The following is a 27,109-nucleotide window of genomic DNA, read 5'->3' as shown; positions in this document are numbered from 1 at the left end:
CGGACAACTCTTTCACACTTTTTATGGTTCCCGGACCAGCCCTCATTATTTAAATTACCCTTTGGGATGCATTTCTTAAGGGCTTATAATATGTTTCCCCCTTCTCCTTTTATTGTACCCCACTGGGATTTAAAATTGATTCTTATATTCCTCATGTATGCTCCTTTTGAACCTCTGCACAACTTTCCTCTTATGCTACTTACCATCATTTTTTTTTTTTTTGTAAAACAATTTTTATTGCAGGGTTATATACAATATACAGTGCCACATACAGTATCATAAAGTACAGAGTTGCTGTTCTCTGAGTGCTTTCCAGATGTGTTGGACACAGCCATTCAGCCCATATCCCGGAGGCAGGGCGGCGTCAATTCTCAATACAGGTCTCTCTCCGGACCGATCTGATCACCACTGTCAACGTGTAAAGCCCTCCGCCCTCTGCTGTTATCCTTTTAGTGTACTGTGTTGCACTGCTGTTCCAGTAAAGACGTACATGGTCCACTGCGGTAACCCCTAAAGCTGGACTCCCCTCCCTTCCCACCCCTCCCGGTGCCTGCGTCTGTGCTCGGTGCAATCCTAAGTGTCTATAGTGTGGGATTTCGGAGCTATTGTGTTTTACTGTGTACGTGTGTCCTGCAAAAGTGCTGCAGACGTGACCTCCACTGCTGGGGCTGTCCCGTCTTCTGTCTCCTCCTCTCCTTCCTCATCTATTGTGCTATCTCGTAGTGCCTGCATTAGTATTTCCCATGCCATTGCTGCTTCCTGCGCCTTATCGTCTGAGCTGCGGTGGGCCATTTGGTAACGTATTGTGCTCTCCGCAGTCGCCCATTTCAGGAATTCATTCAGCCACCTTCTATGTGTCGGCCCGATCCTTGACTTCCACCCCTTAGTCAACTCTCTCTTCGCTATGAGTAAGCCCATGTCTATAAATTTACTCGATAGTTTGTTCTTTTTCGTGTGAGGGAACCAATGTAAAATAGTGACCGCGCTGTCATAATGTAGCTCCCTTTCTGTGACTGCATTCAGGGTCTCTCCAATTTCCTTCCAATACTCTTGCAAGCAGGGACAACCCCTTAACATATGTACCAGGTCAGCTCCTATGTCGTTGCATCTAGGGCATGCCGCGTCTTCCACGTGAAAGTATGCCTTGAGTTTACTCGGGGTGAGGTAAGCTCTATGGAGGATATAGAGGTGTATCAATTGGAAGCGTGCGTTCCTGGTGCTCTTTCTGACTCTCAGCACCAGCTGTGACCATGTCGTGTCTGGGATGTCTAAGTGCAGGTCCGCCTCCCATTTATTCTTAAGTGGTGTAAGTGGCAGTAGGGTTTCCGAGTGCATTCTGCGGTAGAGGCATGTAACGGCCTAAATGTTCCCGCCGCCATCATTGTATACTGACACGCTAGTGATGTTGCGGGCTCTATCAGGCCCCCCCCCCCAGTGCGCCTGTATGGCTCTCACCACCGCCGCATGCAGTAGATAGTCTCCCCTCGGAAGGTCGTACCGCTCTCGCAAGGCCTGGTATGGGGATAACACCCCGTCCTCGTATAGGTCACCTAACATCTGCAACCCCGTCTCTTCCCAGAGACGTAGTCCCGACCAGTCCCCGCCATGCGGGAGTGCCGTCACCATGCCCAGTGGGATTTCGGGAGCATATGGGTGACCGGTTCCAGCACAATCGAAGGGTCCGTTCCTCCTGGGATAGCCCCCGTAGCAGTAATTTTTGTTGCAGGATGATATACGCTAGGACATGACGGTGGGTGCCGTTCTCCCTCTCCTGTTCCGGGCCACGATACACTCTCGCTACTTCCTGTGTGAAGAATTGCAACTGAGCTGCTAAGTAGTAGAGCTCAAAATCCGGGACAGCCAGGCCCCCCTCATCCTTAGGGCGGGTTAGCGTCGCCAGTGCAATCCTGCGTCTGCCCGTTCCCCATAAAAAAGACACCAACATTGATTTCAAGTGTTTGAAGGTCGCTCCAGGTATCCACACGGGAAGGGTCCGGAAGAAATACAATAGTCGCGGCAGGGCTACCATTTTCAGAAGCGCAACTCGGCCCGCCGTTGAAAGGGGCAGAGTGGCCCAAAAGGACATACAACCCCTCAAGGCACGAATGCATCGGCCTATGTTACCGTCTAGGAGGTCCGCTGGATCATGGTAGATGTGCACCCCATGGTAACTCAGGCAGCGGGGTTGCCATCGAAGGTTCGGGCGGAGTGAAGGGCTTTCCTCCCCCCTCCGTAGCGGGAAGAGACAGGTTTTTGTCCAATTTACCCGCAGTCCCGATATAGCGCCAAAGCGTTCCAATAGCCTCTCGGCACCCTCCACAGCCTGTTCCGCATTGTCCAAAAAGAGGAGGAGGTCATCTGCATACAAGGAGATGTAATGAAGTTCTCCTCTGAAGGTAAGCCCGTCGTAATATTCACCTCTCCTAGCCATAGCTGCAAGAGGTTCCACCTCAAGTGCAAACAGCAGGGGGGACAGTGCGCACCCCTGTCGGGTTCCCCGAGTCACTTCGTATTGGTCCGACACTAATGATCCGACCCTCACTCTGGCCTTCGATGAGGAGTAGAGCACCTTCGTCCACCGTATGTATCCCTCTCCTAGGCCAAACCTGTGCATCACTCTGTATAGGTAGTCCCATTCCAGGCTGTCAAAGGCCTTTTCTATGTCGACCGCCAATACTAGGGGGGATCTCGCCTCTGGAGGCGGATTTTCCACCAGCCTGAGAAGCCTACGAATGTTGTGTGTGGTATTCCTTGTGGGTATAAAGCCTGATTGGTCCTTATGGACCAAATCTTGCATATGGGTCAACAGCCTGGTGGCCAGCACCGTGCTCAATATTTTGTAGTCAGTCGTTAGCATAGACAGCGGCCTGTAGGATGCAGGGTCTGTGCTCTCTCTACGTGGTTTCAGCAAAGGGATCATTATGGCTTCGCTCATCGATCGGGGGAGTCTGCCCTCTTCCCTGGCCTCGTTATAAATCACCTGGAGTCTCGGGGCTAGTTGGTCGAAGTATCTCCCGTAGAACTCAATGGGCAACCCGTCCATCCCCGGTGTTTTATTGCGCGCCATTCGCTTCACCGCTCCCCTTATTTCGGCCAAGTCGATTGGGCCTCCCAAGGTGTCAGCTTGTTCTTGCTCTAGGTGCGGGAGCTGCAGGTCGCTCAGAAAGGCGTCCAGCGCTTCAGTGTGGTCACCTAGCTCGGTTCTATACAACCTCTCGTAGTATGATCTGAAACAGTCCAGTATCGCGGATTGTGTGGTATGGATGTGGCCTCCATTTCCCTGTAAGGCTAGAATCGGCTGGCTATTCCTATTGGGGTTTGCCAGCCAGGCCAAGAGTGTTCTAGTTTTGTCCCCTTCAGCAAGAGTTTTCGTTAAATATGTCTTGTAATCGAAACTACGAAGGCGCTCTACCTCTACTGCTACCGCCTCCCGCGCCCCGCTTACTCTCTCCTGTAATTCAGGGTGATTAGGTCGGTCTAGTTCCACTTCACGTAGTGTGCGCTCAGCCTTTTCTAGGTCTTCTATCAATGTCTTGCGTACTCCCGCATATTTCCCAATGCTGTGTCCCCTCACTACTATCTTAAATGCATCCCACTCCATAGCTCTGGATGAGGTGGTGCCCTCGTTCTCCACAAAATACTGGACGATCCGATCTCCCAGTTCAACGCGGAAGGGCGGGTCATCTAATGTGTCCGGCCGCAGTCGCCACGTTGGGATTTTAGGAGGTTCAGTCATCCAATCCAGCGTCAGGAGGAGCGGATTATGGTCAGACAACGTGCGTGCTAAGTATTCAGTCCGGACCACCTCAGTAAGTACCGCAGGGGAGCACAGAAAGGAATCTAGGCGTACGTGCAGGTCATGCAGACTAGAGTAGAATGAGTAATCCCGCTCAGCGGGGTGCTGTGCGCGCCAGCTGTCGGTTAGGTCCCATGTACCCTGCCATTCAGACCTGCACTTCGCCAACCGGTGTACTGGGGAAGTGCGTAGTGGCGGGTGTGATCTATCTAGTGTAACATTCTCTATGGAGTTGAAGTCCCCTCCCATCAGCACGGGACCCATGAAATAGCTGGCAAGCACCCTGGAGAGTCTTGAAAAATATGTTGCTTGATCTACATTCGGCGCATAAATGCTACTGAGCACTATGTGTCGGCCTCTAAGTAGACCCTCGACTGCTACATATCTCCCATCCGGGTCCTCTGTGTGCCTAGTTACCTGGAGGGGGATTCCCGCCCTCACCCAAATCAACACTCCCCTAGCAAATGCAGAGTACGTAGTATAGAATAAGTGGCCCCTCCACCTACGCTGAAGCGCAATTCCTTCCTTTTTGGTTAAATGGGTCTCTTGCAGAAATGCTATATGCACTCCCCTGCGAACTAGGTACGAGTGGATTTTGTGTCTTCTCGCCATTGTGTTTAAGCCCCGTACATTCCAGGACACACATTTCAATGGGCCCACATCAGCCATTGTCCCATTGGACGCAAAGTGGACTTCTAGTAGTTTGCATCCGGACCACAGACTTGGCCCCTATCCCTCCCTTCCCTGACCATCCCCCAGCCCCCCCTCGCCAAACTGCTCCTAGAGTCTCCCCAACTTCTCCAGGCCCTCCCTCCCACAGAACAGGACTTAACTTCAAAAGAGTCGCTCCCATCCAAACAAATGAGCAACGTTCTCACAGATCCTCTAATCCGTAGTCAATGCTACGTTGGCCTTATGGGCCCCGGGGTGCGCACGCTAGCCTCCGAAACCTTCAAGTGCTGTCTCCTACCCCCCGCCCCACAATACACTTCATGTCTTATAACATTTCAGTCTTACAACGGCCTGCTCCAAAGTTCTCAGCAGCTGCATGAGACCCCTGCATCTCAACCAGGTACCTTGTCGAGGGTTCAGCTCTCGATGATTTCTCCCGATGTCTGCGGCGTGACCTTCGGGCCTCTGGCTCCACCCAGCTCCGATAATTCAGTGTCCGAGCCCGTACCCTGGCCCTCCGAGCCCGATTCCCTCTCCGATTGGGTCAGTGCTGACCCCGATACATCTTTGACTGCCTGCAGTGCTGCTCTACGTTCATCCGCTGTTTGGAAGTTCGTTGGCTTTCTGGAGCCCTGTCCGCGCCCTCGGTGCCGTCTCGATCGCCTGAGTGATTGTTCCTGGCGCTCCTCCTCAGCTCTAAACCAAGCCCCATCCGTGCCTGCTTTGTAGGCATCCCACCAGGTCCATGCTTCTGCTGACGTTGGGAAGAACAAGGTGTTCTCGTCCACCACTACCCGGAGTCTGGCCGGGAACAGTAGCGAGTATTGTATGCCTTCCGTGCGGAGCTCTCTTTTGATAGAAAGGAAGGAGGCGCGCTGTTTTTGGGCTTCGAACGTGTAGTCCGGGAACAGCGTCACTTTACTGTTGTCCACCTGGAAAGGACCTGCTTCTCTGGCTTGCTGCAACAGCCAGTCCCTGTCCTTGTAGTGTAGTAGTTTTATGACCACTGGGCAAGGCGGGAGGCCCGGCTGCGGGGGCCTCGACGGCACCCAGTGCGCCCGCTCCAGAGTGAAGAAGGGGGAAAGACCCTCCGGGGCCACCACCGATTGCAGCCATTCGTGCAGGTAGCTCACCATGTCCGTTCCCTCTTTTTTTTCCGGAAGGCCCACGAGGCGCACGTTGTTGCGTCGACTGCGATTTTCAGCGTCTTCGGCCCTCCTTTCCAGGGTATGGATCCGGTCCAGCGCCTCCGTGAGCTTCCCATCCATTGACTTTTGCGCTGGTACAATGTCCTTTAGTGTCGCCTCCGTTTCCTTGACTCTGTCTGTGAGTTTCGCATGGTCAGCTCGTAGGAGCCCTAGCCCAGCCGATACTTGCGCAATGTCGTGGTGCAAGGCATCTTTCGTAGCAGCTATAGCCTCCAGGATCTTGTCCTGCATTTGTTGCAGGTCCGTTGCAGGCTGCGTGGAGTCTTCGGGTGTTTCTGAGGGAGGACTCCCGTCCCCTTTGGGGCCTCTGGGCTTCCCCATGTCACACCCGCGTCGTCGAGCCGAGCTCCAGGGATATACAGCAATGGTAGACTCCTCCCGCAATGGACTGTCCCCCGTGCGTCAGCTAGGGGCCTCCTCCACCCCCCTCTCCGGAAGTCCGACCGCGGGGTCTCCCTTGGCTCAAAAGTCCTCGTCCCGAGGCCCAACTGCCATCCCGGGACCGCTGTAATAAGATCAGCCGGGCTCCCCGTGTAAGTCTGGGCACTGGTGAATATTTGTGGCGCACTCACAAGCCGGCCTCTCCCCGGGGCGCACGCCCTGTGCAGGTCGGTAGGCCAGGTGGGTCCCCGGTCACCTCCGTGAAGGTCGCTGTTCGTCACCAAACAAGTTAGTACCTCGACCTCCGCCCCAGGCGCAGCACAGGCCCAGTCGCTTTCCGGTTGTACTCGGTGGTAGTCGTTGTGCTTCCAGCGTCTGGTGTGGCGCGTAGAGGATTGCGCCTCTTAGCCGGGGCTAGATACAGGGGAAACGCACCTCCCAGGCCAGCAGCCAGGGCTCCAGCCGCCGCTCAAATCACGCAGGGGCACTCGGACTCAGATATCCGATGGGGCAGGGCCTCCACAGGGTCGCCGCCACCCAGGGCGCCCCGTTAGGCGGAGCGCCGACCGGCCCCTGTCCGTGGTCCGGGCCCCACTGGCACCGCCCGAGGAAGCGGCCAGCGATGAGGAGGGGGCTGCAGGCGTCAACAGGGTAGGCCCCCGAGCCGGGGCCCCGGTCCCCACTCCCTGCAGTGGCGGAGCGCCGCTGTCCCCGCTCGTTTACAGCAGTCGGGCCGGTGGGATTCCAGCGGCTAGACGCTTCTCGTCTCCGTGTCCTCCGCGGTATCACTCCCCGTGTCCGGACGGGCCCCGGGACCGAGGTAGTCCCCGCCGGGAGTGCAGGCCCCAAAGCCGGGGCGTGGATGTATGGCTCTTCGGTTGGGGCGGGGCCTCGCCGGGTCTCCCCGTGGGCAGCTCTCCTCACCGGTCTCGCCGCAGGTGGGGGTCAGTAGCCCGTCAGGAGGTCCCGGTTTGTGTGGCAGGGACTCGTCGGCCTCATGCAGTGTAGTCAGGCGCCGAGGAAGGAAGCCCCGGGATCTCTCTCCGTTCGGCTATATGGGAGCCGCCATCTTGTGTTCCGGCGGCCCGGGCACTCCGCAGTGCGCGGCGGCCGTTGCAGCAGACCCACTGGTTCGACACACACACCGGAGCAGGCCCGGGCGTTGCACTCGGGATCAACCCGATTTGCGCGGGGATCCCGGGTCTCAGCAAGGATTAATGACGGATCGTCGGGCGGAGGGTCGGGAGCCTCGCTAGGCTGCGACCGTCCTCATCGGCTGCTAGCCACTCCCCCCCTGCTACTTACCATCATGACAGTCTTTCTCATCGCCATAGCCTCGGCAAGCTAAGTGAGTGAGCGAGTTACAAACCCTCTCCGTCAAACACCTTATAGCACTTTCTATCTAGACAAGCTGGTTCTTCGAACACAAGCCTCCTTTTTACATTAGGTAACGACTATATTTCATTTTGGCTAGCACATTACTCTTCCGGTATCGTTTGCTCCACCTCACACTTTTAAGGAAGAGATATAGATCGTACCAGAGAACACCAGGGGGATGAACAGCTCTTTATTGGATTTGCTGGAGCAAAGAAAGGCAAGGTAGTGCAGAAGATCATGCTCTGCATTAAGATTTGCTACACAGTGGCCCTGCTTATTCCACCAGAACTACAGCTGGTACATGGCACATGGCACATGGGGTGCATGTCCTGGACTTTTGCAAAGTGGCTTTATGGGTGTCACACTATACGTTCATGAAACACTACTTCTTGACAGTCAGGTCCATCAAGAGGGCCACTTTGCCTGCTCAGTCTTTCAGGACTTTTTGGTTTGAGTCCGTTCACAGACCAATCACTTGGAAAGTACTGCTTTGGTATCAATTCCAAATGTGAGGAATCTGTGGTTAGAATTTTCGTTCAGTAGAACAAGTTTGGTAATGCTCTTTCTGTTAGAGACTCTATTGAACCGCATGTTCCACACTGACCCTCCCATCCTCCCCGTTTTGTGAACTGGACTCTTCTCCTTTACAAAGGTCCCAATTCGAGATTTCCATGCTGGTCACTACCAATCTGGAGACAGGATTCCACGTCTGAGGGCACAGACAGTTCAGAAAACAACCGATGTCCGCTCGATGACCTTCGATACCCTATCTTCTTTGAGGCTAATTGAACGTCTCAAGGAGATAGGGATTGGGGGCACGGCCCTTGGGCTTCTCGCATTCTTTCTTAGTGATCGGGCACAGACAATGAAAATGGGCCAATTCTACTGTGCTTCAAATTCCTTGTCATATGGAGGTCCGCAGGGCTCCTCTCTGAGCCCGACACTTTTTAATATATATGTCGCCCCCTGGCTAAGGTTGTTCAGATCCTTTTGGATGAAGGTGTTGTCTTATGGTGACGACACCCAAATAATGGTGTCCATTACTCACAGTATTAGGGAATCAGCCAAAAATTTCAAAAATTGCATGCAGGCAGTTTCTACCCGGATGGTGGGAAACTTTCTGAAATTGAATGACTGAGGTCTTGATATCTGGGAACCAACTTGACATCTGGACCAATGATTGGTGGTCTGACACGATTGGCAGCTGTCCATGCCCTGTATCTCATGGGAAAAATCTAGGGGTCATAGTAGACAGTTCCCTTACTCTGAAGTTGCAGATTAGCAGGACAATCTGCTTTGGGATAATCAAGATCCTTAGAAAAATGTCCGAGTTCCTTTTGTTTGCCTCACAAAAATAGGCTGTTATTGCACTTGTAATGTCCAAACTTGTCTATTGTAATGCCCTTTATTTGGGCATTAACAAAGGTCTGGTGCGACGTTTGCAGCTGCCAGGCTGATGATGGATCTCTCGAAATACCACACAGTCTCGGCTTCTCTTATCACCTGCACTGGCTTCCTCTGGACCGTAGAATTCTCTTTAAAACCTTATGCCTGACCCATAATGCCTACTATGGCATAGGCCCTCAGGCCATTAAAGCTCTATTTCAGCGCTATGTTCCTACTAGGCAGCTCAGGTCGGCAAGTAAGAATCTACTAACAGTACCGAGGTTTAAAAAGGCTAGATGGGGAGGAAGGGCCTTCTCTACTGCTAAGCTGTGGAACTCCCTCCCTGAAGATCTCTCTGGTCAGGTGTCACATTCTCTTTTCCGCAAGGCCTTGAAGACCTGTCTTTTTTCACAGACTTCAGTCTGCGCATGTCATCTTAGGTCCGTGCATCAGTCCCGCTGCAGCACCTTGACGACCTTGGGCCAAGTTAGCACTTTACAAATGTAATATTCATTCATTCATTCATTCATATGAGTGACACTTATATAGAGCCCCACGTGGCATTTTCAGAGTGGAGTAATGCAGAGCCAAATGTCGCCAGCTGTTGGCATAGGAGGGTACTGCTTGAGATATTTTCTGATCCAGTCTGACTCCTGGGAAATATTCAAAATGTGAGGAATCTGTGGTTAGATAGTCTCTACCAGAAAGAGCTTTACTAAAGATAATTTAACTTGTTTATTCATGTAGCTTGAACACACGAGGTCACCTTTATGACCCTTGGTGGCTACTTCTTTGTCCTGGGTACAAGGGCCTTTAGCAGACAAACTTAACATAATGAAACGTGTGTATAGAATTTAAAACGTCAATAACAGTAAATAGGTAAGACACACCACACAGTAAAAACCCAACATCAGTTTATAACCATATGAAATATTTATAAATAATAAAACAATAAAATTTATTTATTTAAATTTTATTATATTTAAATTATATTTATAAATAATAAAACAATCCAAAACAATAAAACTTCAATGTAGAGAACTGGAGATATGAATTTTTAAAGAATGAATGCTTTCTAGTGCCTAAAAGCGCCAACGTAGGACATCTAGTCATGCCTGACCGGGACAAAATCAAAGTTTCAGGCCAACTGCGATGGAGCGCGGGTTGGATACGATGAGTGGTAGGGCCATGTGAGAAAGGGGTTGTGAGCAAAAGTTCCTCCTTTTGCAGAGGGTATATCATCCAATCACATGGTAATTCCTCATTTGAACGCAATAAAATGCAGGTTTGTTCATATGATGGTGATTCTTTTTATTTACTGTTTGTTTCAATCCATTTCACTTTTTATTAAATTTCCATAGAAAAAGAACAGCCGACGCATGTTTCGCCCTGTTTGGCAAGTGAAGCCAGGGCTTTCTCAAGCCTAGTCAGTTCATTCCAAACAATATTTATCGTTTACATTTCCACGGTCATGATAAATGATATTGTGTACAGCATCAAATTTTGCAAGTAGTGTTGTCGATATCCTACGTCTGGTCCTCGGTTTAATCCCCTTAGTGGTAGGGCCATGTCAAGGTTTTACCTTCTGACTTAGTCACTTTTTTGGAGCTTTTTCTCTCAACGTCAAGTGAGGTTCCTCAGCAGGCCAGGTTGCGAGTCGTCAGCGACTTGCTTCAACGTGAAGCCTCGGTGACCTTTTGGAGGTCTCATCAACCACGAAAAGCTCTGGAGCTTCATAGGGGCAAACCTGAATCTCTGGTCGAGTCTTGGTTTGACATCTCTGGCTTGACTCTTGACGACGGGTCAGTCAACTTATGGAGCTTTTTACCAAAAATTCCCCAAGTGGTTCTCAAACTTCTGGATCATTTTCCAGAATTTCCTTTCTGGGTCTTAAAGTGTTCACAACACCAATCCAATGTTCTATAAGCTCTGCTCTGAATTGCTCTTTGGGAAGTTGGTACTGCAAGACCCATTATGCACCTGGCCAGATCCTTAAAAGTCCAGGTGAAGCTGATCAGCTGGGTTTTTCTTGATACAGATGGAACTATTCTAACCTGCTGCTTTCAGGGAGTCCACTCTTTAAACTTTCATAGCACGGCAAAGTTCTTTTGGTGAAACCCAAAGTGTGCAGCAGGTGCAATCCTATTGAGTGCAGTCCTCTTAGTGCAGGCCAGGGGTTCAGCAGGGCATTCCTTCTTCTTGTTCCTTTCAGGCAGGGATCTGAGTTGCTGGGCAGCTCTCTCATACTTATCTAGGTTTCTGGGCTAGCAAGCAGGGGGCACCCCTGACCAATGGGGTGCAGGGTGCCACCTTCTGTGATGACCACTTCCCCTGAAGTGTGCAATTCCATTGTTTCAGAAAGCACTTTTCCACCAAAATCAAAATGGAGAAAATCTCTCCTGGTGCTTCTGGACTACCTAAACCCAGCCACAGGTGTGGCTAACTTTCTCCTACACTGCTCCTACAGCTCCTCTCCTAGTTCAATTACAGGGGCTTCCATTTGACTGGGGGGTGCAGGAAGTGGGAATGGGCCTGGTTCCTGTCCTCGCTGTCTTTCTCGCTTTGAATACCAGTTTGGCTACCTAGCCCTTTTCCTGTCCTGGCATCTGCAGACAGCAAATCTCCTCCCACCAGATGTCTCCTTTGTCTCAGCACAGGCCACTTCACACCTAATTAGGAGTGGTTGGCTCTACTTTTCAAAGGCTTGTCAATCAGAAGAGGCTGCTTCAGGGCTGAATTTTGGTACACCAGAAAAGCAAGCTCTATTAATTATTTTCTGACATAGTTATATTAAATCCAACCATGGCAAGTTGTTGAATTCATTCTAACTATTATTTTGGCACTGTGAAGTATGATTTTAGCTCACTTTTGTCACTAGTTAGATGTTATTAATGTTAAATAAAGACTACCCACGTTAGGCTATGGAGCTAATGTACTACAATAGAGAGGAACGAAATTGGCAGTGTTTCCATCACCAGGTCTTATAAAACACCATTTATAATGTCCTTCCTTATTTGACCTTGCCACCCTACCCTTGGAGTACCTAGGATAGACTTTAGGGGAGGCTCATATGTAAAAAAAATAAGGTAATTTAAGACTTTAGAAGTGCTTTATATTCCAAAGTCGAATTTTGGGTTTAGTTTTATTTTAAAAACAGCCTGCAAGGCAGGACTGACTTTTCAAATGACAGATAGATAAATCTATTGGTCCTCAAAACCTACATGCCCTACCGTATTCTACGGACTTAAAGGTAGGTTGTCTGTACCAATTGTAATTATACAAAATTACCGTGCCCCTTTTACACAGAGCACATGCCCTGTGTATGGTTAGCAGTCCCCATGGCCCACAGTCAGAAATCCAGTATCTAGTAGTCAAGGTGGGGCCAGACAGTGGGGGGAGGGGTGGGGGCGGGGCACTGCAAAAAGAACTGGTTTCTCACACAACCATTCTCTGCCACCCATTCATAGCCATCCAAATTACAGTCACTCAAAACCATTGATGCCAACATCCACAGCAACTCAAACTATGAGTTACCTATATAACCACTCAGCCACAACCACAGTCTGCTAGCTGCACTCTTTTAATCCAGGATACTACTAACTGCAGTCTCCCCACCACTTGCTCTGGGCCACACATGAATGCTAATGAGTGACAGTCACTCAAATACCGGGAATCAATTTCAGCTCACAACCCAAAACAATTCCAGGTACATTTAGCACTGCATGCCTACAATCTCTGACACTACTGTTTACTTTAGTACGCTACACACTGTCCCAACCCTAGTACGCTTCAAACATTAAACATAAGCAAAACACCCAGGGTTGTGCTGCCATTTAATGTGTTCATGTATGTGTACTAGTATATATATGCATTGCACTTCTCCCCGACACACATCACTCATCGGAAGTGCCTAAGCTCTCTTCATCAACTGCATATCACCATCCTCCGGATTAAGTGAACTGTCTGTCCCTCTTTACCAAACTAATATCACACTTGTACCAAGTGCAGTGCCCCTCTTGAACAAGCAACCTTTCAACAGTGTCCGTGCAGCTCTTCCCCAAAACAAATACCATACCAAATACCCCCCCCCCCCCCCAATCATATTTATACCAGCTGCAGCACAGGTCGTGGACAAATAACACACTTCACCGACTTCACAAATATCACACTTGTAGTAAAGTGCACTGTGCCTTCTTTACCAAATGCACAACCGCGCTTCACTAAATGCACTACCGCTCCTCACCAATTTCACACTCCGAATAACCGTTACATTCTTCGTCAAACATATCACCCATTTGAAGTGAAATGCACCGCTTCTCCCACACGTGTGCACTGCATCTCTTCCCACACGTGTGCACTCACTGCACTTCTTCCCACACTTATGGTACGTTCATTACCTCTTTTGTTACATATAGTCTTACAACCCTACACCCTGGCCTCATCTGTTAACAAGTTGGCTCTGACAAAAGACTGTAAATCGATATCTAAAGTACGGTAGGCCGGCATACTGACTTTGTCAGCGTTTGAGGAATGCTGTTACTAAATGTGCTTCTTTCTTGTATATTCACATAACGCGTCTATGTAAAGGTTGTATCTTCTCGTTCTCTTTTCATTATTAGACTGCTGTGTTCATTGCTTGTTCAACCTTGACCATTTATAGGTAAAGGGGATGTAGATGGTACGTGTGTGGAAGCTGGCATGATGAACTGTAGGCATGAATAGGTTTATCTTTCAGAAGAAATAAAACAAAATAAGCATTTGAAATGTGAAGCCGTATCATGATTCTGGCCAGCTAATCTGTGCCTTCGTGGATTTGTTTGGGCTCTGAAAGTCATTAAGGAGATAAGTGCCTGCAGTTTAATCTTGTCCATTTTGTTCTTCTCGTCTCTCGCGCCCATCCTTTTATTAGCCGTACAGCGCGGGAAATAGTCATAAAACCTCCAGAGCTCATTCCAAGTCTGGTTTCTGCCCATTAAACAAGGGGACGCGTGGACGTGTGTCCAGGCCTCTTTGTGTCTGTTAATAAATGCTGCAGTCGCAGCAGGTGTGGTCTATCTGTGCAAGGATGTCCGTGTTCAGCAGAGCCATGCCCAGAGCCCTTCATGGAGGGCAGAGCTAACCTGACCCGGAGGAACATGTCAGTGAGATCTTTCCATTCCCCGCCCACGGGGAACATGTTGCATAGTCCTTACCTTTCCACAAATGTGTGTGCTGCATGAAATATTAGTATATTTCTAACATTGTGGGGATTTCGTGCAGCTTGAATTCGTATTTAATTACATATTTTGATAACCTGATGCTTTCTGATTGATGGTCGTAATTGAACAAGGATGCCAAAGTGGTTCACGAACCCTTTTAAGAAGGGTCGGCTTTCTTGGAAGCCAGAGAGAGGATGTTGGCATTAGGAGGAAGAGGGGTTGTAGCAGGGGGCATTCTGAGATGTGACTGGAGTTTATAATGAACATTTTGACGTGCTCCTACTAGAAACAACCGCTGAACCTCTTTGATATGTTTTTAAGGATTTAGCTTCAAAACTAAAGGCTCAACTGGAGAAAGCCCGAGAGAATAGGGAGAGACAAAAACAGACACCTCGTCCATCTGCAGCGACTGGGAAAACTGAAGCAGCGGTAAGAAAGGTTTCTTTCTATGTATGTGCTTGAACATGCTCTGCTTTTATAATAGCTGTCTTTTTGTTTGCATACAGCCTCACTCCCCTTTCAGGTGGATATTAGCACTGGTTGAAATTTAAAATGGGACGGCTAAATTGTAGGAAGCCGGCCTTTTTAGGTAGTAGTGCCAATGTAAGGATACTCCAGGCACAAAATACCCTCAGTTTACTGGGCTTAAATTAATAATCCTAAATGCTTTATTCGTGGTAGTGTGTGCGAGCAGTTTAGTCTTATCAGAGAGTAGTGTTAAGCATTTGTTGTACACACAACACAGAGTCAAAAAATGAGAGACACGCTCAAGAAGGAAATTAGAGACCAATTTAGAATAAGAACAGATTTTTATAGAAAATTAGACACCAAGATCTAAATCAGGTAAGTACTTTGGGTGTTATTATTCATTTTTACAATAAGCAAAAATACAGCAGAGTAGCAGTTATGAGGTACGAGCCTCGAACGTGATAGCGTTATCACATGAAAGAAACATACATTTCATACACATACTTGTGCATGTTTCTGTTTCTCATTAGCCATCCTGCTGGAGGAGATATGAGCACCTTCCTCCGGAGCAGGCATTGTTTATGGCCTCTGGGAGCACTGGGTCTCACCTACAGGGGGTCAGAAACTTGGCTGTGGTGGAGGATACCAGTCAACCAGCACACTACAGGATTAGTAGGTTTTCTGGGGGTTCCCAGAGGTGCTCTCTGGATGCATGTCCTAATCTGATGCTGGCATCAGAATAGATTTATTGAGACAAGATGTTTGATACCAAACACCATTATTTTCAGTGCATTATGTAGCTGGGCATCTCGTAATGACAAGTGCCCAGCACATACCTTTAACTTGGCTACCTAATCACTTGCAATGCCCTAAAAATGAAACAAGGTATCATGGGGGCATATCTGCACTTGCAGATATGCTCTCACATATATTATAATGCACCCTGTCTTAGGGCTCCAAGGCCTGCGGTAGTGGTGACCTTCATATAAGAAATGCAGTGTATATGGACATTGCACACAGGGAGTGTGCAATGTTGTGTTTTCAGAAGGGCTTGCACTCTTTCACACATCCTGCAGTAGCTGTCTCCGTGCAGTTTTTGTGGGGGTACCTTTGGGTGGCATAATACATACTGTAGCCCATGCCGTGGGCACCATAGGGACCATTTACCAGGGACTTGCAAGTGTGCAAAAGTCCATGCCTACTTGGTTACAATTGAACACGTACAGTTTTTATGGAAAAAGCACTGACACTGGGGCCTGTTTAGCAGGGACCCAGTGCACATCCCGCCAAGAACATAAGTACCAGTGGCCAAAATGTGAGAGTGACCATGTTAAAAAGGGCACTCTCCTGCATAAATGAAAGACATTAACAAAGATGAATCTTTTGCTGCAAGAAGACAATAGAAAGAGTGGCATATTTTCAGTGTTGGGGTATTAAAAGGCGAATGGTAGAGGTTAAAGGTTTCCCACTGAAACACTATGAATCTCATCTCTGCCAAGCAGCAGGCTGTGCAGTTCCTGTAGGATCCCAGCGCTGCAGGGATTTAAAGAGCTCATGAACCCACCTGGCGCTAATAGCAATTACCTGCAGCCTCCTGCCGCAGTTGCTTCTGAGCACTGTGGTCTGAGTCAAAGTGTCCCTGTGGGATGAATCCAGGCTGAAAGCAATGTCACACAAAGCACAGGGTCCCCACAGGCTGAAAAGGTGTCCCGCGCTGGGTGGAGTTAAAGGGCCAATGAAGCCACTCGGCACTGATAGTAATTAGCAGGTCTTAAAGGCACGGTACCATAACCCTTGAAAGGCTTAAAGGCAAGGTGACAGTTTTTTCTTTGTTTTATTGCTCTGCTATGCAGCCTACAGGCAACTGCCTGCAATTACAAGCTTTCCTTGAGGCAATAAAGCATTGTTGCCCCAGTATTGGAACTTTCATAGATTCCCATGCTTTGTATCATTCCCCGTCGTCGAAATGGGAACCTCGGTGTGAGAAGTTGGCCTGATATATGATGCTCACTAGTTCTAGTGATCACCTTGTATCAGTCCAAACAACTCTTATGGTGATTGGTTGTAAGTCAACCTTCTAGACCAGCTATCCTAATGGTAGCATGGACAAAGCAGTCTTAGGCTAAACTCTTTTGGCATGTGAAGCCGGCTGTTTTACCACAATATAACCCCTTGAATACCAGATGAAAGGACACCACACAGGTTGTTATGAAAATAAACAGTATATTTATTAATAACAACACCTCTGAACTCTTTATGAGGTCAGAGGGCTAAGCACATGACAATCTCTTACGAAAAATACTATAAGTTGCACAAAATTACAATGGTGCCCTAGGGGCACGACAAACCATATACTAAGTAAGTGGAATGTGAGAGTCGATAAAAGGAATGGAGCTGTCCAGAGGCTGTAGGATCGATGGGACCACGCTATACTAACTTCAGGTAAGTAATAGGTGGCCCACGGGATGCATGTGCAGAGTGTGAACTCACACGCGAGATGCGTAACAACGTCTATGGACAGGACAGTTCAAGTTAAAGGTGAGTACGGACAATCCTGACTAGGTAGGACTAAAACGACTGTGGAACTGGACACTAGGACAGTTAAACTACCCTTGAGCACCGAAATGCTCTCGTTACCTCACCCACGGGCTGCGGGTGCATAGGTGTCAAAGTGCGTCGGGTTCTCGCGTTGAAGTCAATGGAGCCTGAAAGAAAAGATGCTGCAGGCGACCAGGAGGAAGATGTCCGGTGCAATCCAAGGGTGGATTGTTGAAGAAGGAGACCTGAAAGCAGAGGGGACAATGTTCACAGTCACTAGCCAGTGACTGGAGTGGAACCAGGAAGGAACCAGATGTCGTTGTCGCGATCAGGTGAAGAGTGGACGCTTGACTCTGCAGCCACGTGGACCAGGAGGTGTCTTCGATGACCAGGATGGAGGCACTAGCTGTCCCACACAGGCTCTCGCTGTTGGCGGTGTTGGATCCGGAATCGGCGTCAACAGGCCTTGGCAAAGGCAACCCACACGGTGAGTGAAGAAAGCGTCTGGTGCGGACTAGGAGAGTCCGGGGTGCCCCTCTTTTGGAAGGGAGCAAGGGCCAGTCTGGAGCAACCAGACCAGCAGCAAAGATTCAAAGGTTCGTCGTCTGGGAGGCCACTAGCCAGCCGGCAAGTGACCAGACAACGCGTCGAGCAGCAACAAAGCAGGTGGGCCCCACGCAGATCTCGTGGATGCTGGAGGGCTGATCTTCGGTGCAGGGGCTGCTCGGGGTTGGGGCTTCTCAGTCCCCAAAGCACTTGGTCGAGTTTACCTCGGGAGTCGTGCTGGAAGCGAAGTGCAGGTTCGTTCAAGATGGCCGGTCCCACGTGTCTCGTCGCACCCACGGGTCTCAGCTCTGCTGTAGATGCAGGTTGAGGTCGAAGAGGTCTGGGAATCCGGGTCTCGTCGGGCTCTGAAGTCTGGATCCTCGAGGGAAGACGACAAAGTGAAGCCGCCGGACGCTTGATGGTGCCTGCAGTTGCAGGGTGGACACTCCTTGTCCACAAGGGAGATTCTTCAGTCTTCTGTGGAGCAGAACGTCGAAGGCCAGAGTTTCTTCTTGTTGAATAGTTCAGGATAATCTAATTTGGAATGGGACCAGCTCCTACCTTTATTCTCCTAAAGGGGGCTGCACTACTGACTAGGTCCCTCCCCTGGGTGGGACCAGGAAGGGGGTGGTTACACCCCCTATCCTTTGTCCGGTTTCCTGCCAGAGCTGGGGCAGGGATGCCCCAGCAACTGGTTTGAACCTTTGTATGCACAGGGCACCTTGTGTGCCCCAGGCATGTCTCATTCCTTTCAGGCCTCCCTACCTCAATACACAAAATCCTGTCTGGGGTGGTGCTAGCACCTCCCAAGGCAGGAAACCCTTTGTCCAAGCCATCCTCGCTGGAAGGACTCCCAGCAGCAGGAGGTCAGACTTGTGTCTGTGGTGGCAGCATCCATTTTGTGATGCTGAGGCTCGAGTTAACTTTAACCGGGGTTCACAGTTACATACATGTCGTGTCCCTCTAGAAGGGTGGAATGCTACCCCCGTCGCCAGAATTGGCGAGGGGGTAGTATTCCAAATCGTATGACACCTTACTCGACATGTTTTGATAATGTTATACCAGAGTTAGCATTTAACCGCGAGGTTGATAATGCACTTAAGAGTATATGGTATAGCGTTATCATGGAACAGCTATTAGGACTTGGTTCCGCAAGCTGCAAACGGGCTCAGCTCATGCCAGAGCACTATCTCACATAATTCCAAGCACTCTGCCTTCAGGATTGATAAGGCCTCCATAGGAGTGACTGAAAGGAATATATGTGTCCATTTTAGGGTTAGATATAGGTATACTATATCTACAGCAAAGGGTGTTTACACCACCTTGCCCCAGCTGTCATGCAGCCAGTTGTGTCAGATTTAGATGGCCAGCCAGGAGTGGCATAATACATGCTTCAGCCCCTGGTAGACCCTGGGTACACCTATGCCCTGTGTACAGGGACTGATAAGGTGGCCCAGTACCAATTGGTAAATGCACCTAAAGTACATGGATGTCAATTTAGAGAGAGAACAGCTAGGCTGTGGGTCTGATTAGCAGGCCCACAGCCAGGGAAAGTCGTAAACCAGTGAAGCAAAAAGCGAAAATCTGGGGTGACCATAGGATTGCAGACCCCACTCTCCTACACTCGGTAGTATCACAACCATAGAAACAAAAGAGAAAAATAGGCCTAGGCCTCATCTCATTTTGTATCCTATCACCCTCTTTTTGTAAAAGAGACCAAACTTTTGTCAGGACCAATCAGAGCAGCCTCACCCCATAGAACCTTCCTGAGAGAGCTCAGAGCCCCAGATTTTTCTACCGCACGTTGTGCTAGGGAGTCTCCACTGAGCTCTGCTCAGTTTTCTCAATCTTACTGGTTATTTCTTCGTTTTTTCAACTGAAATCAAGACATGTCTGACAAGGAGAAGAAAGCCTTATTCGGGTCCTGTGCCTTTTGTGGGAAAAAACTACTTTTTGTGGAAGATAAGCATGAAAACTGTATTTATTGCTTATACCCTGACCACAAGGCCACAGACTGCAAAATTTGTAGAACCTTCTCTACCAAGACTCTTCGTGACAGAGAGGGTCGGCTTTTGACCTGGCTTCAAAAGATGAAGACTCGGAAGGAGGTGCTCTCATCAGATGAAGAGGATTCAACATCTTTAGAGTCCTCTCACAGATCCAGGAAGAGGGGTAGGTCTCCCCTTGGTTCTTCTTCAGCTGAGCCCCCTCTTAAGGCCCCTCATAAGATCTCTGACAGGTCTGAGAGGGCTGGTCCCCTTCAATCTCCTAACGGAAGTGAAAAGGAGAGGCAGGGACAGGCTGCTGGACTGGTTACAGCCTCAAAGGACAAAAAGGAGGCTACTATCACTTCTCCTCCGTCCAAAAAGGAAAAAACCGGTGACAAATACTCTTCTGTCACTCCAGGAACCGGGCCGGAGAAAAAACAGCGTCCGTCGACGACGAAAACATCAGGTACGTTGACGACGATTACTTCTGTGAAAATTCCCGCTTTTTCCTTGGCCCCGTCGACGGGCTCGTCGTCGGTAGCGATCTCCACGTCAATGACTTCGTCGTCATTCAAGGTTCCCGGTTCGTCGACGATAGCTTCTTCCACGTCGACGGGCTCCGGTAAGGTGCTGTCGACGGCCTCGTCGACGACAAAAACTACGTCGACGACGACAACTTCGACGTCGACCCTGATGGTGATGACAACGAGTTCGTCTACGAAACCGTCGACGACCATTCCGTCGACGACCAAGTTTTCGTCGACGAAGATCGCTGTACCGTCGACGATTCTATCGACAATACCGTCGACGACTGCTGCACCGTTGACGGGTCAAAAAATGCATTTTCCACTGCAGAAGATGAAAATTACTCGGAAATGACGTCTCCGCGACGAGTTTCGTCGCATCCACCGACAATGCTTCTGGATGATGATTCGGAGGAGGATGAGGATGAGAGTGGCCATTATGGGGATGCCTACAGTCCCTCAGACTTGAATGTAAAATTGCAGGAGACAGACACGGAGGAATATTACGAGCATACAGGTGGCCAACAATTGCATCACTATGTTCCACAAGACCGACGCCCGCCTAGGTTAGGACAGGACATGGTGGCCATGCCCGCCTCTCTCATCTCTGATCTACAGATGATGCTGCTGGACTATCGAAACAGGTTTCCTTCGGAACCTTCAATGCAGTCTGCGCAACCTCCACCTCCGGTGTTGTCACAAGCACAGCCAGTTATCGGTCTGCCTCCTTTGCCAGTGGTGCCCCTCACGCCACCACCGGTAACACCTATGGTCCGTTCCCAGACACCGGATCCCGAACCAGCCACTACTGTCCAGCAGGATACCTCTTTGGACGATGAGGCTGTACAGGTGGATCCCTTGACTGATCCATTGCAGGACCCAGACTTGGATCAGGGTGACAGTGGGCTACAAGATCCAGACGCCACTAGTCGTGATACTTCTATCTCCCCTCCAGTTGATATAGGGGGATTCCATAACCTGATGGAGAGAGCGTCAAAGAGATTTGGACTGCCGATTACGAGAGAAGAGTCTGAATGTTTCCTATATGACTTCAAGGAACAATACAGAAGATCTGTCAAGTCCATTCCCATAATTGAACATGTGTGGGAGGAAGGTATGAAGATCATGCAGAATCCAGCCACGGTTATCCCGGTTCTCCCCAGACTGGAAAAGAAGTACAAGGCCCCAGAAGGCAGTCCAGCTTGTCTTCTTGGACAGCCGAAGCCTGATTCGGTGATCTCACAGGCCGCCCAAAGCAAGTCCAAAAACCCGTCAACACCTTTGACTACGCCTCCGGACAAGGACGGTAGGCGCCTGGATAACGTGGGGAAGAGTTTTTCTTCCATGGCCAGCTTGCTTGTTAGAGCAGCAAATGCTCTCGCCATTTTAGGCAGATACGATCGCCAGATGTGGTGTGACATGGAGCCGTTTGTGGAACAACTACCTGACTCCACAAGGGATGAGGCCAAGAGAGTGCTGATGGAGGGAGAGAAATCCTCCTCTGAAGTTATCGACTGTGCTATGGATATAGCTTCCACGGCTTTTCGGGCATTAGCAGGGTCAGCGGTGCTACGTCGCCAGGGCTGGTTGAGAGCCACCTGGTTTCGTCAGGAGGTCCAAAATAAGATCCTGGATCTCCCATTTGATGGTGAGATGCTTTTCGGTAAGCATGTTGATGATGCCCTGCAAAATATAAAAAAGGATACAGACACGGCGAAGTCCTTGGGATCACTCAACTACCGTAAGGTCCCAATTAAAGCCGCTCGTGGCAGTGGTTTCTCTTCGTGTAGAGGCAACACCCAACAGAGATATTCCTCGCAATCTTCGCAGTCTTATAAGACTCAATACTCAAATCAACGGCGGGGACAATCGGCGTCTTACTCTCGCCAACCTCCGCGAGGCCGTCAGAACCGTCAGGGACGTGACAACGCCAAGCGGCAATAGCGGCCTCCTGGCTCTACCTACTGTTCCTACCCTCCCAGTAACATCAGTGGGGGGCAGGATATCATTTTGTCTGAACAGGTGGAAGTGTATAACATCGGACCAGTGGGTCCTGAATATTGTAGAGAGTGGCCATACGTTGGAATTCCAAGATCTTCCTCCAACAAGAGCTCCGGGCGCCATCCGCACAAAACATCTGGGACTGCTCCATCTCGAAGCCCATCAATTGTTCCTCAAGGGGGCAATAGAACCGGTACCTCTCTCTCAGAGGGGCAGAGGTTTTTATTCCAGGTTCTTCCTGGTGCGGAAGACGGCAGAGACTTGGCGCCCCATACTAGACCTACGAGAGCTCAACACTTATCTCATCAAACTCTCTTTCAGGATGGTCACTCTCCAAGAAATTCTTCCTCTTTTGAACCCAGGCGACTATTTGGCGTCTCTGGATTTAGAAGATGCGTATTTCCACATACCGATACACCCAGCTGACAGACAATATCTGCGCTTCACAGTGGGCAAGACCCATTTCCAATTCAAGGTGCTTCCGTTTGGCCTTCGGTCTGCACCACGGGTATTCACCAAAGTGTTAGCACCAGTGGCGGCTTTTCTACGAAAACAATCCCTGGAGGTTTTCCCTTACTTGGACGACTGGCTCGTCAAGGCTCCATCTTTCAAGGAAACTTCTCAAGCCGTTTCAACTTGCATCCAGTTGTTCAGTCACCTGGGCCTTCAGCTAAACAAACACAAGTCAGTTCTGCAACCCTCCAGATCCACAAGATTCCTGGGGGCCGTTTTGGACACAAAGCAATGCACGGCTCGTCCTTCGGAGGAGCGTCAACAAAAGTTGATCGTATCAGCTCGCCAACTGTTCCACAAGAAATGCCTTTCAGTCCGTCAATACAAGTCCCTTCTCGGGTCGATGTCATCCTGCATACCATTAATACCGCATTGCAGGCTGCGAATGCGTCCTCTGCAGGAAGAACTAGACAAACAATGGTGCCAAGCGGAGGGATCATTCAACGACAAGGTGTTGGTGACATCAGCAATGAGAAGGGCATGCGAATGGTGGCTAGTACAAGACAATATCGCACAAGGTCTGACGTTCAGAATTTCACCATCCCCTCTGATCATGACCACGGATGCCTCTTTGGAAGGCTGGGGAGCAGTGCTCCGAGAGCTTCAAGTCAGCGGGCACTGGAGTCCAGAGCAGCGCCAGTGCCATATCAATTTTTTGGAGCTGGCGGCCATTCGGTTGGCCTTGCAGGCTTTCCTTCCCAGAGTTCGCAACCATACAGTGCTGGTACGGACGGACAATACGACGGCCATGCACTACGTCAACAAGCAAGGGGGAACGAGGTCCCAAACTCTGTCCACAGAAGCTCAGAGGATCTGGGATTATGCGATTCTTCACAGCATCAGTCTGAGAGCCGAACACCTGGCAGGCTCGCTCAATGTCAAGGCGGATGCCCTGAGTCGCCAGACAGAGGTGACTCACGAATGGAAATTGAATCAGTCCATTCTGGAGAGTGTCTTCTCGGTTTGGGAGACACCAACCATCGACCTTTTTGCCTCACCGGTGAACGCCAAATGCCGGTTTTACGCAAGCAAAGTTCACCATCAGGGATCCCTGGGGAACGCCCTTTCGATGGCCTGGTACAGCGCATTCTTTTACGCTTTTCCTCCAATTCCCCTCATTCCTCGAGTTCTCAGGAAAATGAAGGCGGAACCATGCAAGATGATCCTCATTGCACCAGCGTGGCCGCGGCAATTTTGGTACACAGAACTCCTGCGGCTCTCCCAGGCTCCTCCAATTCGCTTACAACCAATTCCGTCCCTGTTGTCAAGGAATCAGGGACAAGTTTACCATCCGGATCCGAAATCGCTGCACTTGACAGCGTGGCTCCTGAACACAGAGAGTTCCGTCATCTGAATCTCTTCCAGGAATGTAGAGAAGTTTTGTCACAGGCTCGAGCACCGAGCACTAATAAAACTTACAAGGCAAAATGGAAGAGGTTCTGCCTATGGTGTCAAAGACAAGGTCTCCATCCTTACAAGTCTCTGTCTCATCAACTATTGCCATATATACTATCATTGGCTAAATCTGGGTTGGCGCATTCGTCTGTGAAGGTACATCTTGCAGCCATTTCAAGGTTTCGGCGTAGTTCTTCAGGCCCTTCCTTATGGTCATCTAGGATTGTTAAACAATTCTTAAAAGGCTTGTTCCGGATGTATCCTCCAGTCCGACCTCCTCCACCAGTTTGGCAGCTCAATCTTGTCCTGGCTCAACTCATGAAAGCTCCGTTTGAGCCTGTGCACAAGGCTGACTTGAAGTTCCTGTCTTGGAAACTTGCCCTCCTCTTAGCTCTGACGTCAGCGAGAAGAGTTACTGAGCTTCAAGCCCTCTCCATAGTGCATCCATTCCTTCAATTAAAAAAGGATGTTCTTATTCTTCGCACCAATCCGAAGTTTATTCCAAAGGTGCCGTCTGAGTTCCACTTGAATGAACCTTTGATTTTAAAGTCTTTCTTTCCGCGCCCTTCTACGCCTGCGGAACGCACATTACATTCTTTGGACGTTCAGAGATGCTTGAAATTCTACTTAGAGCGGACACGACCCTTTCGGAAATCATCCCAGTTGTTTGTGTCCTACAGCGCACCACGGAAGGGGTTTCCTTTGGCAAAGAGTGGTATTTCCCGCTGGATCTCCAGTGCGATTCAATTCTGCCATCAGGAGGCGGGCAAGCCACTGGACAGAAAAGTCCGTGCACATTTCACAAGGTCTGTGGCATCGTCTGTGGCTCTCTTCTCTGGAGTCACCATTAAGGACATATGCAGGGCAGCAACGTGGAGCAGTACTCATACCTTCACGAAACACTACTGCCTGGAGTCTGCAGGACGAGACGACGCAGCTGTTGGTCAAGCAGTTCTGCTAAATCTTTTTCATTGAGGGGTGAGCTTTCCCTACAATCCCTCCATCCTGGTGAGCACATTTTGTTTATTGTTTTGCTATGCTATAAGTATTGCTAATATGGTTATGTGATGCCATGTCTCTACAAAATGTGTCTTTGTGATTTACTGCTAGCTACTCTGATACAAAGCATGGGAATCTATGAAAGTTCCAATACTGGGGCAAAAAAACAAGTTACTTACCTGTAACTTTGGTTCCCCAGTATTGGTAACTTTCATAGATTCCCATGCGCCCACCCTCCTCCCCTGGGAAAGCTCGGTCTTTTGACAAGAGATAGTGGCGGTTTGCACAACGGCTACGAAAATCTGAGGCTCTGAGCTCTCTCGGGAAGGTTCTATGGGGTGAAGCTGCTCTGATTGGTCCTGACATAAGTTTGGTCTCTTTTACAAAAAGAGGGTGATAGGATACAAAATGAGATGAGGCCTAGGCCTATTTTTCTCTTTTGTTTCTATGGTTGTGATACTACCGAGGCTCCCATTCCAACGACGGGGAATGATACAAAGCATGGGAATCTATGAAAGTTACCAATACTGGGGAACCAAAGTTACAGGTAAGTAACTTGTTTTCTTGCATGACAATTTCTCAGTGCTTCCTCTTTTCCTTATGGGTTAGGAGGGTATTGTTCTTGCAATGCAAACCTATGTAATTTCGGCATTTTTGCCATGTTGGAAACATTCTAGGCTGCATGTATAAGTTTTATATATATATATATATATAGATATATTGATCGATAGATAGATAGATAGATATATCTTCATTCTATATGCTCCGTGATCCCGCACATGGGCGAGGATTATTCATAGATTATGACTTTGATGAGTATACCCCTGGATGAGACCTACGATTACAGGTAAGTAACTAATCCTTTCTGCTCACTTATATATTAGATTTATTTTTATAGATTTTCTGTCTTTTTTCCCTTGTTCTGGACCGGGTTGGTCTTAGTAAGAGACTTTTCATGGTTCGCAGACCCTCCGGGGATGGTATGGCTTTGGCATTTGATTCTAAAGTAAGGAATCTGCTGCTAGATGTCTCTATCAGATGAACAAGTTACTTACCTTCGGTAACACATTATCTGGTAGAGATAGGATCTAGTTGCAGATTCCTTAACTGCCCTTCCATCCTTCCCACTCTGCGAAGGAAGTCATTTTGGGTCTCAGTTTGTTTTGGTCTTTCACTTCATAAAAAAAAAGATATGGGTAATCTATATGAGTTCTCTTTCATATCATAGTTTTTGTTAGGATATTCATATACTGAATTATGGTTAGGAATTTGGTAATTGACACAGGAGTTTCTTTTGTTTAAGCACACTGTTCAATAGTTTCTATATGTGGCTCTGCGTTTCGAGTTCGGAAAATAGTAATGGAAGAAGTCGGCGAGGGAGTTATATGGACTCTTGTCAACGTCACATCTGGTGGACGACATCGATATGGAGTTGCGCGCCCGTCTCTGCTGGTGCGCGGACGGACTGTGGGGAAAACTTTTTCCGTAGCCAGTCTCGCGCCTGGGGAGGATTCTAAAGTAAGGAATCTGCGGCTAGATCCAGTCTCTACCAGATAATGCGTTACCAAAGGTAAGTTACTTGTTTGTCACTTCCCACTCTTTTCCAAAATGATGCCGTGGCTGCTTCCTGAGCGACCAAGATCAAGGCAGCCAGGCATAGGCCCACTCCAATCATATCTCTTTGGTAGGTCAAATGGGGCTTGCCCCCAGACCAGTAGTCTATTATAGTCCAGGACGCACTGCCTCTTGCTGAAGGTCATGGCTTGTGGCTTTTAATGCCCCCTTACAATACAGGAGTGCAGTCAGGGTTGCTCTCTGCCTTAAAGAGGACCAGATATGATGAACTATTAAGTGGCACCTGTTTTGTGTATATGCTGTTTAAGTATCTGCCCCACCATGAGTGTGGTATGGGTGTGGCAGGCCAGATGGATAAATGAGTACTGTAAGGCCAACTAGAGGATTGCCAGTGCTATGATGGAAAAAATAACAGTACCTTTACACAAGGAGGATTCGAATTTTCCAGCCAACGAGCCAAGGGGGTGGCCTTGCCTTGCCTCTTCACTGACGGGCGCAGGAGAGGCCCGCCCTTGGCATGGGTTTTGCTCGGGCATAGCCCACA

The 27,109-nt window shown here is 49.2% G+C and overlaps 1 protein-coding gene across 1 annotated transcript in view; it reads left to right on the top strand.

The window, feature by feature from the left end:
- CWF19L2 (CWF19 like cell cycle control factor 2) overlaps positions 1-27,109 on the top strand; it is a 1,282,529-nt gene that overhangs the window by 638,490 nt on the left and 616,930 nt on the right. Inside the window, exon 10 of the mRNA XM_078657031.1 lies at positions 14,340-14,447. Coding sequence (XP_078513157.1) covers positions 14,340-14,447 — 108 coding nt within the window. The remainder of the gene's footprint in view (positions 1-14,339; positions 14,448-27,109) is intronic.

The sequence above is a fragment of the Lissotriton helveticus genome, chromosome 8, assembly GCF_964261635.1.
Source record: "Lissotriton helveticus chromosome 8, aLisHel1.1, whole genome shotgun sequence".
Taxonomy (NCBI): domain Eukaryota; kingdom Metazoa; phylum Chordata; class Amphibia; order Caudata; family Salamandridae; genus Lissotriton; species Lissotriton helveticus.
Note: the sequence above shows the minus strand (reverse complement) of the source record. Positions and strands in the feature narration are given on the sequence as shown.